The sequence below is a fragment of the Equus caballus genome, chromosome 8 (genome assembly GCF_041296265.1).
Source record: "Equus caballus isolate H_3958 breed thoroughbred chromosome 8, TB-T2T, whole genome shotgun sequence".
Lineage (NCBI taxonomy): Eukaryota > Metazoa > Chordata > Mammalia > Perissodactyla > Equidae > Equus > Equus caballus.
In genome coordinates this window covers 48343592-48356112 of record NC_091691.1, presented here as the reverse complement: position 1 = coordinate 48356112, position 12521 = coordinate 48343592, and the positions used below count along the sequence as shown (strand labels likewise).

Here is a 12521-nt window from a genome sequence, read left to right as displayed (position 1 = left end):
TTTTTTTTTTTTTTTTTTTCCCTCTGCTTTTTCTCCCCAAATTCCCCCAGTACACAGTGGTATATTTTGGTTGTGGATCCTTCTAGTTATGGCATGTAGGATGCCGCCTCAGCATAGCCTAACAAGGTGTGCCACGTCTGTGCTCAGGATCCGAACCAGCAAAACCCTGGGCTGCCGAGCGGAGCATGTGAACTTAACCACTTGGCCACAGGGCCAGCCCCTCAAATCCTCTTGATAGAAACAGTCAACAACTATGTTAGCATAACCAAAAAAAGCCACAAGCAACTATAACAAAGCCAGGTGACAGAGTAGCCTAAAACCCTAAAATATGAATGAGGAGAGATAAACCACTGACAGCTACTGGGTCTGCATCTGTCCATATGGCAGCAGAGAATTAGTGGGGCATCAGATGGACCTGAGAATGGGAGGACTCCAGAATAGCTAACAAGTGTTCATTGGCTAGTGTGTTCACAACAGCTGAACCTGAGAGGACTCTTGCAGACTCCAGACTGGGGTAAGAGCAATAGGTCCATGCTAAAGTTTGAAGGGACTGGAGCAGCCTGGGTCTGTAAACTGTCAAAACTAACCAGCCAAAGCTCCCTTCCAGGGCAGAGCTCTCCATTGAAGAGAAAGTGCTGGGAGTAGAAACCAAATTGAATAGGATAGAGACGATAGGGACAAAGGAAAGAGTAGGTCCAAATAAAAGTTGGAAGGGATCATGGTTCAATCCCCATGCATAATTCTTACTGAAAAAAAAGGATAAGGAATAGAATAACTTCTCTACAGACAAATGAAAGTACACTGGAAAAATATGCACAGAAAACTAAAATCTAATAATGTAAAATAAGCTAAAAGAAATTAAGAAAATGATAAAAGATGTGAGAGAATGAAATAAATCATAATAAGAAGTGAGGTGATAGAACTTAGGAGAGAATTGAAAAGATCATTTTAGAAATGAAGGGTAATCTAGAAGCAACACAGAGCAAATAAATACAACGTATAATGTCTTAAGAGAAACAGATAAAAAGAAGGAACATTTTTAAAATAAAAAAGATATGTATTTGAGAGAAAGTGGCAGGTATAGAATATCTAATATACGTGTATTAGGAGGCCTTGCAAAAAGGAGTAACAGAAACTAAAGCAATGGAATATAACGAATACTAAAATTTGTAATTCTAGAAAAATTTTCATGAAATTAAGATTTGAAACTAAATATTAAAAGGACACATTGCATATCTGGGAAGACTGACCCAGAACACCAAATACTGAGCCCTATTCTGGTAAGATAACTGAACCTTCAAGAAAAGAAAAAATTACTTGGGTGTCTAGTAAAAAAGATCAAGTTATTTATAAAGGAAAGAAAATCAGATTGCTCTTAAGAAAAAATCTGATCTCAGTGTTTTATGCCAGGAAACAATGAAATAACATTCATTAAGGTTCTCAAGGAAACAAAATGTAAGCTAGGAATTTTATATATAAGCAAACTGACTTTCAAGTGTAAAGGCTACAAGCTGCTGTGAGGGGTGAAAAGTCAGAGTCTTGTTCCCATGAGCCTCTGCTGAGCAGTCTGGAGAGTTAGCTTCAGAGAACCAAAGTGACGGCAGAGACGTCAGCTTAGGACTGGTGGTGGTTGTTGAGTGTGTATTTTTTTGTTGAACCAAGATTAAATAATGGTTAGAAAGGAAAGGGTAGAGTCTATAATGGTTATAACCTCGCACAATGTAGATAAAGTACAACTGTCAAAAAATGGGCTGGGAATGGAGAGTATAGGGAAAGTTGAATAAGCTGCGTTTTTTTTGTTTTGTTTTGTTTTGTTTTTTAAAGATTGGCACCTGAGCTAACAACTATTGCCAATTTTTTTTTTTTTCTGCTTTTTCTCCCCAAATCCCCCCCAGTACATAGTTGTGTATTTTTAGTTGTGGGTCCTTCTAGTTGTGGCATGTGGGCCACCGCCTCAACATGGCAAGATGAGCAGTGCCACATCCATGCCCAGGATCCGAACCAGCGAAACCCTGGGCCGCTGCAGCTGAGCGTGTGAACTTAACCACTCGGCCATGGGACTGGCCCCTAATAAGCTGTTTGATTGCTTTTTAATTATTAATTGGGACTAAATACTGTTATTTAAATCACAATATCGGGGGAGAAAGAGGGTAAGGGGAAGAACATATGAATGACTGATTTCAATATATGTACCAGGGAACCAATAGACGATATATATATATATATTTTTTTTTTTTAAAAGAGGGAATAAGAGTATATAATATATAAGTATAAATATAACTATCAGGACAATATAATTTAATATGAAGTTTTAATATAAACTTTATATTAATAAAAGCAAACAATGGAAAGATTAACCATAAAGTTAAAAAAATGTGTATAAAAACAATATGATATAGGGGACAAAGGTAGAAGGGAGATGTCTTTGAATATGTGTTGTTTTATGATTTAATTTGAAACCACATATATATTTTATACAATTATATAACAAAATTAAATTTAAAAAAGAAACTCCTAAAGTGGAAAGTAAAGTGAAAGAGTGAACCTAAATGTGTTTCCTGTTGGCATAACTGTACAGAGAGGAAATTCCAAGTGACTTTTAAACATAGTCATTTGTTTTTGTGTCCTCAGAGGAGGACTATACCCTACAGAACTGCATAGAAAAGGAAATATTTAATGATTTTCAGGAATCTTATTGTTTGTAATAGGGTTCAATTGTTATTCTGAGATTATTGTGTATGTAATATGACAAAAAAACTGTTATATAGTAATTCTAATTCTGTTATCCTCAGTGACCTTGAGAACCAGAATGATCAGAGCGGGAAAAAAAAGATACAGATGTAATATGAGAGGTTAAGTAAAAACCCTGTACTCTTGAATTTGAATTGAAAGTATTTTAACTTAGAATTTCATCCTTTTAAAACAAAATAAAACAGATCCTCCCTTTTTCCTAGCTCTGTTCATGAAAAGGCCTAGAAACAATGACCATTCCAGTCACAATAACCAACCTTAGTGCCCAGATTATGGTTTTGAAATTTCCCTCTGTAAAGAACCAAGTCTCTTTGGAGAAACAGCTAATTCTAGCTCTTTGGCAGGAAGTGAGCCTCAGGAAGAGAACCTCAGAAATGAAGTGAACCTCAGAAAGTGGACCTCAGAAATGGCTAATTCTAGCTCTTTGGCAGGAAGATGAGCCTTATGCTAGATAGCAAGGAAGCTATCAAAGATTTTTAGGTCATGTCAAAAGGATCTAGCAGCCACACTTGAAGGGTTTCTTAGCAATTCAGAGACAAATGAACCTATTAAACTCTGTGAATTGGCAAAATTCAGATTGTAAGAAACTATATAGAACAAATAACCCTGTTTCTTCAACAAATAATTTGCAAAGAAAAAAATATATGTAGACTTTATTTGGAGCTTGATTTAAACTAAAAAAATGTATCAGTTATGAGGCAATTGGAAATTTGAACACTCACTGGTATTTTATGTTATTGTAGAGTTATTGATAATTTGGGGTGGGTTGGTAATAAGTATTATGTCTTAAAAAAAAGAGTTTATATGACGAAATAATGTAGCGAGAATGTGTAGGGGAAAATAAGATTGGCCATGAGCTGATAATTATTGAAACTGGTTGATGGGTACGTGAAGATTCAATATATATTGTCTACTTTTGTGTGTTTGAGATCTTCCATAATGAATAGTTAAGGAGGAAAAAACAAAGAATGCATTCTTATAGAATTTGAGACGGTGGCAGGAAATTCCAAGTGAAAATGCTTAATGAGAAGTTAAAATTGGGGTGTGTTGGGGGTGAGCAGGGGGATAAACAGGACTAGAGAAGTATAGTTTGGAGTCTTTGAAAATAAGATGATAGTTATCAAAGTGGATTAAATTTTTAAGAAAGAAGAATAAAAAATTAAGGAATAAAATTTTGGAAGAATGAACAGATTTAGAGATCTGAAGAAGAAAAGGAGGTCAGTGAGTGGAGAAAAGGAAGGACCAGGCAGAAGGATTAGACTGTCATCCAGAAATCAAGGGAATAGTTTCAAGAAGTTGGGGTCTCATGCTATGGAGAGGTCAAAAGAGAAAAACAAGTCAAGGACAATCACTCCTCTGTGTTAGGAAGTAGTCAGATATTATCACTATTCTTCACCAATTTTCTAGTATTATTTGCTATTCTATTGTGCTTAAGAGAATGGGTTTGCAACCTGAGTTTGAAATGGGGCTAATAATAGCACTTAACTTTCAGGATTGTACATATCAGGTGAGTCAGTGCATATAAAGCTCTTAGAACAGTTTCTGCCACATGATGAGAGCTGCTCCTGCTGATTGTGTTCTGCACCTGATTGCCCTGCTTATTCTGTTTATTTAATAAGCATCTTGTTTCTGCACACTTCTGTTATGGAATCAGGCGTGCCTCCAAAAAGGATTTAAACGTAGATGTAGGCTTTGAGCCCTTTGTGGTTTAAATAGGTTTTTTTAGAAATCTGATTTTCTTTTTTTAGGCTGGTTTGATGATGGATTTTGGACTACTTGAGTTACGAGTTCTCGAGATAGATCTTATGGTGTTAAAAAAGAAGGGTTGAATATCAAAAAGCAAAATTTTGTGAACTTTTATGAAGAAGATAGGCTGTCATGATCTATTTTTGTTTGTATATTCTTGTGGAAGTATAGTAGTTTTATTAAAATATTTTTTAAAGATACTCTTTAAAGTTTGTAACTAATAAATAACCCATTTGTATATGGTTATCCTTTAAAAGTTTTTTCATTAGGAATGAAGTAAAATTAATTCTTTAAACATGTAAAAACTAGTGATTGGTTTTTATGGTATATACTTTAGACTTAGAAACATGAATCTAATTTTTTTTTTAAAGACTTTAGGTAAAGTTGGCCGAGTACAACAGATTTATTCAGACAGTGATTTAAAGGTAGAAGTTTGTGGAACATCTTGGACGTATAATCCAGCAGCGGTTTCCAAGGTGGCATCTGCAGGATCAGCCATTAGCAATGCATCTGGTGGTATGTTTTGTGTCGTGTTTCTTTAAAAGTGATATGGTTTACAGTAGAACCCCTGCTAATTCCGGGTTCTCGTATACAGGTAACGTCATATGTGTTCTTGGTTTTCTCCTAGATCACATAACCTCACTTGAATGTTAACTACCTTTTCAAATTTCACTGAAGTTTTTTTTCCTTTTTCGTACAATCAACAACCCTTCTTCTGGCTGAGGTATGCCCTGGAAAAGTTCAAGGGCTTCTCCACATCAAATCTGAGATATCTGAAATTCACCATTCTACTCTTTAATTAGAGCTTTTGTTTTCTGCCAAAGAACCATCACTTTCTTAGACTGCTTTATTTTCTCCATATTTCCAACATTATTGACAGCAGATGGCTTTCTTTCTGGATATTTTTACATATCAGCCATATTTTTTCCCTTTGTTATACATGCCACAATGAGTAGAAAACCATGTTGAGATGTGAATATGCTGGATGCTTGGGTGGGCTTATGCCCAAAGTCTTTCCTCTCTATGCTCAAGCTTTATATACACAGACTCAATTCATTTTGCAACAAATTCCAAATTACTGTACGTATATTGTTGTTGTCCAGAAAAGAAGATAGAACGATAATTGTAAACAATAAAAAAAAAAAAGGAAAATATTAAGTGACCTCCAGTTTTATTTTGTACTACTTGATACTTCCTTTGCTTCTGTCTCTTCTTTCCTGCTGTAATTTGCTAGTATGCTTGAAGTTTAAATTGGGGGGTGTTGATTTTTACCTTGAGTTTAGATGGCATCATAACACTACATACAAATTAAAAGAGTGAAAGATGATTAATATCCTTCTCTCAAATAATGTGGACTTAGTGTTGGTCCTCTGCCCCACTTTGTGATTTCTTTGCTCTCCAATAAGTAGACCCAAGAATTAAGGAGTTGAACTGAGTAGGTTCTCTACTGATTAATGCTGTTTAGGAAAAAATATGTTATAAAAGGGTCTATGTAAATACATCCCTGGTTCTTTCTTGTTTTAGTCAAAACCAATCAGTTAGCACCTTTGAAGTCTGTTCTTAACACTTGGATGTCCCTTTTTCAACTGAAAATTTGGGTTTGTCCCTAAAATAGTTCCCTGGATATCATAGAGATTACATAGCTTATTCATCATAATCAATGATCTGTTGATTTATTCTAAGCTCTGTAGCTTTGAGCTCCGAGAGTTGGTGTGGTATGCTTAAGACCTGAAAGGAAGTTTGTATCATTATGATACTCCCATTGCAGTATGTTCATTTGTAATACCCTTGGTATGACTTCTAACTCTTGAATTATTCTTTCTGTGTAACTACTTTTTCTGATATTTTACCGTGAAATACATGAATTGGATAAAACTGAGAATACTTATCAGCTTGAATTTAATGCAGCTTTATATGGTAGTAGTTATAATTTGTATGGGTGATCTCTGTAGCATAATACAGAAATAACATTAATGATAGAAATAATAAAAAAGAAAAAATATATGTTATAGACATATGGGTAATGCTTGTCTGTTAGTAGTTAAGGTTTGAGATCCTCCTCTATTAGCAGCTTTATTTGATGCTTTACAGAAAGACTCTCCCAACTCTTGAAGAAATTATTTGAAACCCAAGAATCTGGTGACCTCAATGAAGAATTAGTTAAGGCTGCTGCCAATGGAGATGTTGCTAAAGTGGAAGATTTGCTAAAAAGACCAGATGTGGATGTGAGCATTTTAAAAATTATTTTGAAGCATACACAAAAATAAAATAGTATAATGAACCTTATACTTGAAGAATTATTAGGATTTTACCACAAGTGCCTCATCTATTCATTCTTCCTTGTTTTTCTGAGATGTTTTAAAGAAGACACCAGACATCATTTTTCAGTGTGCATTTCTAAAAGATATTGATGTTTTTGTATTTTTAACACTGTGACCTTTTTTATTTTATGATTGACAAAACTTACATTTAGGTTTTTAAGTGGCTAGTGTCCCTTTGGGAAATTCAGTGAATTTTTCTCATGTAAATGTCATCTTGTCATGTCTTTTAAATGTATTTTAGAAACTTTTATGAGCAATTTTTTATCCCTCTTTTCAAAACATTTAAACTTTTCCCCTCCCCTCCCTGTGAAGGTTGACTATTTCATAGTTTATAATGCAGATGAATTAAAGATTATGCATTTTGTAAATGTTAATGGTTGATGTAATTTTACCATTCACATAAGCCATATTTTGAATAGGCTATTTTGGTTCTTGCTTAGTCATCTGTTGTCTTTGCCGCCGTGCTGGCACTGATGTGATGTTCAGTGCCCACCAGGAGGTTGTGGGTGGAGTGGCAGTTTGAGCCATTGTCACTGTGTTGTGAGGGCTTTTGTTGCCACACCTTTGCATGTAAGTATGCTAGCCAGTTTGAAGAAGATCAGATCTATGATTGTAAAGTATAAGCATCTTATTCCTCATGTGGCATTTTAGGTTTCTTAGAGAGAGAGCAGTTGCAGCAGCACAGCACAGTGATTTCTTGATTGATTGCAAGTAATTTTTCTCGGATACTAGAGTACCAAATGTTTTTTGTGTTTGAAAGATAGAGTCCGACTTCTTATTTATTCAGTGAAGCAGATTTACGTTTTATTATACTTAATTTTTTTCATTTGACTACTAATTTATTTTAGTTATTTTTTAACAGTGTCATACATTGCAAAAATTATAAGGGAAAAATAGTTTTACTAGATTTTTTACGGAAAACAACATCTCCTCCTCAACCTTATTTTCCCATTCTTCAGAGCCAACTATTTTCACCTCTTTCAGCTGATTTTCTTGATATGTTTACCTCCACATCTTCCAATAACATACTTCTGTTGTTATTTCTTGATTTTTATGTTTTAGGAGTTATCTTTTGATATCTCCCTGTGAAAGTGAGGATTCAACTTTATTTCACCACCTGCAGCCCACTTTCACACATACACACTCCTCCTAGCTTCTTAACGTGGTTATATTGTGTTGTAATTTTGTTAAGATTAGAATTAGTTGTGCATGTTATATATCTGAGCTGTGGAGGATACTATATTGTATTTTCCTACACAACTTTTTGTTTTCCTTGCTGTTCATAATTGTTCTTTTTTAAACAATAATTCACTATATGTAGTTTGCATATAGTGAAATACATGCATCAGTTTTGACAAATGCATATGCCTATGTAATGCACACTCCTATTAAGATGTAGAACATTTCCTTCATTCCGAAAAGTTCGCTTGTAGTTTTTCCCAAGCAGTCCCTTTTAACTCCAGACAAAATTAAATTTATTTATTTATTTATTTTTAAATTTATTTTTTATTTTTGTCTTTGAGGAAGATTAGCCCTGAGCTAACATCTGCCGCCAGTCTTCCTCTTATTGCTGAGGAAGACTGGCCCTGAGCTAACATCTGTGCCCATCTTCCTCTTCTTTTTGTGTAGGACTCCTGCCACAGCATGACTTACCAAACGGTGCCATATCTGCACCTGGGATCTGAACCCTGAAACCCCAGGCCGCCGAAGCGGAACGTGTGAACTTAATCTCTGCGCCACCGGGCTGGCCCCATAATTAATTTTTCTTTCTCCTTTTTTTTTTTTGCTGAGGAAGTTTCACCCTGAGCTAACATCTGTTGCCAGTCTTTCTATTTTTGTGTGTGAGCTGCTGCCACAGCATGGCCACTGACACATGGGTGGTGTAAGTCTGTGCCTGGGAGCTGAACCTGGGCTACTGAAGTAGAGCGTGTCGAACTTAACCACTAGACTACCAGGGCTGGCCCCCAGTTTTTTTTCATTTCTTAGTAATCTGTATTGTTATAATTAATTTTTCTCCAAACTTCTAATTGTCTAATCTCTCAAGACATTCAGGCACGTCAGGTGCATATTGATTTTATTGTCTGAGAGAGATTGCTTTCACTGCCTTCTGATGTGATTTATCGCGGCAGGTTGCCCTCTACACCTGATGTCCATTTGGAATGTCTTCTTACCCGTCATCCTGAGGGTTCCCTTCCCCTCTCTCATGTGTTGGATTTCTTGTTTTCTGTATTCTCTCTTTGTATCCGTGTTTACTCTCTTTTGTGAGGTACAGTCTTTAGTAGCTTTTTGAGAAAGCGTTCATGGGAAATAGACCTTTAATATCTAATTTTTTTTAAATCTTACAATTAAATTTTAGATGGGAATAGAATTTTGGGTTGGGTATCGTTTTCCTTCTGAATAATTCCATTTTCTGCCAGCATTCAGAATTGCTGTTGAAAAGATTTAAGCCATTCTGATTCCTGATCCTACATATGAGCAATTTTTTCTCTCTCGAGCATGCAGATCTTTTTTTTTGCCAATATTCTCAACTTGCACAATGATGTGCCTTGGTGTGGATCTGTTTTCATCCATTGCTTTAGATGTTTTATCTTTTTATTCTGGAAGTTGTGTTTTTCACATCTGGAAATTTTCTATATATATATATATAAGCTTTTATTTTTTTAGAGCAGTTTTAGGTTTACAAACTAAAATTGAGAGAGTTACAGAGATTTCCCATGTACCCCCTGCCCACATATGCATAGCCTCCGCCATTATCAGCATCACTCACCAGAATGGAATTTTTTTTTTTTTTTACCAAAGATAAACCTACTTTAACACATTATAATCACCCAAAGTGATTATAGTTTACCTTAAGGTTTTCTCTTGGTCTTGTACATTCTTTGGGTTTGGACAAAAGTGTAATGAGATATATCCATCATTGTAATATCACACAGAGTATTTTCACAGCCCTAAAAATTCTCTGTGCTTTGCGTATTCGTCTTTTCCCTCCACCCCACCCCTGGCAACCACTGATCTTTTTATTGTATCCATAGTTTTGCCTTTTCCAGAATGTCCCTTGTTGGAATCACACAGTATGTGGCCTCTTCAGATTGGCTTCTTTCACTTAGTAGTATGCATTTAAGTTTCTTCCATATCTTTGTAGCTCATTTCTTCTTAATGTTGGTTAATATTCCATTGTCTGGATGTACCACAGTTTATCCATTCACCTACTGAAGGACATATTGGTTGCTTCCAAGTTTAGACAATTATGAATAAAGCTGCTATAAACATCCACATGTAGGTTTTTGTGTGGACCTAAGTTTTCAGTTCCTTTGGATAAATACCAAGGAGTGTGATCGCTGGATGATATAGTAAGAATATATTTAGTATTTTAGGAAACTGCCAAACTGTCTTCCAAAGCAAGTGTACCATTGTATATTCCTACCAGCAATATATGAGAGTTCCTATTGCTCCATATCTTCGCCAGCATTTGATGTTATCAGTGTTCTGGATTTTGGCCATTCTAATAGGTGGTAGTAGTATCTCGTTGTTTTAATTTGCATTTCCCTCATGACATATGATGTGTGGAGCATCTTTTCATATGCTTATATGCCATCTATATGTCTTCTTTGGTAAGGTGTCTGTTTGGGTCTTAGTGGCCCATTTTTTTTTTCTGCTTCTCCCCAAAGCCTCCCAGTACATAGTTGTATATTCTACTTGTAGGTCTTTCTAGTTCTGCTACATGGGATGCTGCCTCATCATGGCTTGATGAGTGGTGCTAGGTCCATGGCCAGGATCTGAACTGGTGAAACCCTGGGCTGCCGAAGTGGAGTGCATGGACTTAACCACTTGGCCATGGGGCCGCACCCCCCCACCACCCCGTCTTTGGCCCAGTTTTTAATTGGATTGTTTTCTTATTGTTGAGTTTTAAAAATTGTTTGTATATTTTGAATAAGAGTACTTCATCAGATACGTATTTTGCAAATATTTTTTCCTAGTCCATGGCTTGTCTTATTACCTTGCTATTTTGTTTTGCAGAGCAGAAGTTCAATTTTAATGAAGTCTGGCTTATATTTCTTTAATACATCGTGATTGTGATATTGTATCTAAAAAGTCATACTATACCCAACATCATCTAAGTTTTCTCTTTTATCTTCTAGGAGGTTTATAGTTTTGTGTTTTACATTGAGTCTATGATCCATTTTGAGTTAATTTTTGTGAAAGAGGTAAGGTCTGTATTTAGAGTCATTTTTTTGCATGTGAATGTCCGGTTGTTCCAGCATCATTTGTTGAAGAGACTGTCTTTTCTCCATTGTATTGTCTTTGCTTCTTTGTCAGAGATCATTTAGCTATATTTTGAGTCTATTTTTGGGTTCTCTATTCTGTTTCATTGATCTGTTTGTCTAGTCTTTGGCCAACACCACACTGTCTTGATGAGTCAGGTAGTGTCAGTCCTCCAGCTTTGTTCTTCTCTTTCACTGTTGGGTTGGCTACTCTAGGTCTTTTGCCTTTCCCTATAGTCTTTAGAATCTGTTTGTTGATATCCATAAAATAACTCACCAGGAATAGTAGAGATTGCATTGAATCTATAGATCTAGTTGGGAAGAACTGACATGTGACAATATTGAGTCTTCCTGTCCATGAACATGGAGTCTCTCTCCATTTATTTAGTTCTTTGATTTTGTTCATCACTCTTTTAGTTTTCCTCATGTAGATCTTGTACATATTGTGTTAGATTTATACCTAAGTATTTAATTTTTTGGCGTGATAATGTAAATGGTATTGTGTTTTTATTTGCATTTAATTTTATAATTAGTGATGTTGAGCATGTTTTCATGTACATGCTCACCATCCATATGTCTTCTTTGGAAAAATGTCTATTCAGATCCTCTGCCCATTTTTAGATCAAATCGTTTTCTGCTGTTGAGTTATATGAGTTCTTTATATATTTTGGATATTAACCCCTTATTAGATAGATGATTTGCAAATATTTTCTCCCATTTAGTAGATTGCCTTTTTGTTTTCTTGATGGTTTCTTTTGGTGTGTTGTGGTATTGTGTTTTTATTTTTAAATTCCACTTGTTTACTGTTAGTATATACGAAAGCGTTAGACACTTGTGTATGAGTCTTGTATCCTGCAACCTTGTTATAATTGTGTGTTAGTTCCAGGAGTGTTTTTGTTCATTCTTTTGGATCTTTGACATAAATGATTATGTCCTCTGTGCACAAAGACAGTTTTATGTCTTCCTTTCCAATCTGTGTACTTTTGTTTTCTTTTCTTGCCTTACTGCATTAGCAAGGAGTTCTAGTACAATGTTGAAAAGGAGTGGCGATAGGGGACATGCTTGCCTTATCCCTAATTCTTGTGAGAAGGCTTCAAGTTTCTCACCATTAAGTATGATGTTAGCTGTAACTTTTTTGTACAGTCTTTATCAAGTTGAGGAAGTTCCCCTTTATTCCTAGTTTACTGACAATTTTTATCATGAATGGGTGTTGAATTTTGTAAAATACTTTTTCCACATCTATTTATATGATCATGTGATTTTTCTTTTTTAGTCTTTTGATGTGATGGATTACATTAACTAATTTTTGAATATTAAACCAGCCTTGCATACCTGGGATAAATTCCACTTGGTCATGATGTGTAAGTCTTTATATATATTTTTGGATTCAGTTTGCTAACATTTTGTTGAGGACTTTTGCGTCTGTGTTCATGAGGCGTAT

At 35.3% G+C, this 12521-nt stretch overlaps 1 protein-coding gene across 2 annotated transcripts in view; it reads left to right on the top strand.

Moving 5' to 3' along the window:
• The window catches only part of MIB1 (MIB E3 ubiquitin protein ligase 1), a 141075-nt gene that overhangs the window by 43118 nt on the left and 85436 nt on the right, over positions 1 to 12521 (top strand). For both annotated transcript variants that reach the window (XM_023647510.2, XM_014727680.3), the window contains exons 8-9: positions 4869 to 5013; positions 6589 to 6722. In XM_023647510.2, coding sequence (XP_023503278.1) covers positions 4869 to 5013; positions 6589 to 6722 — 279 coding nt within the window. The remainder of the gene's footprint in view (positions 1 to 4868; positions 5014 to 6588; positions 6723 to 12521) is intronic.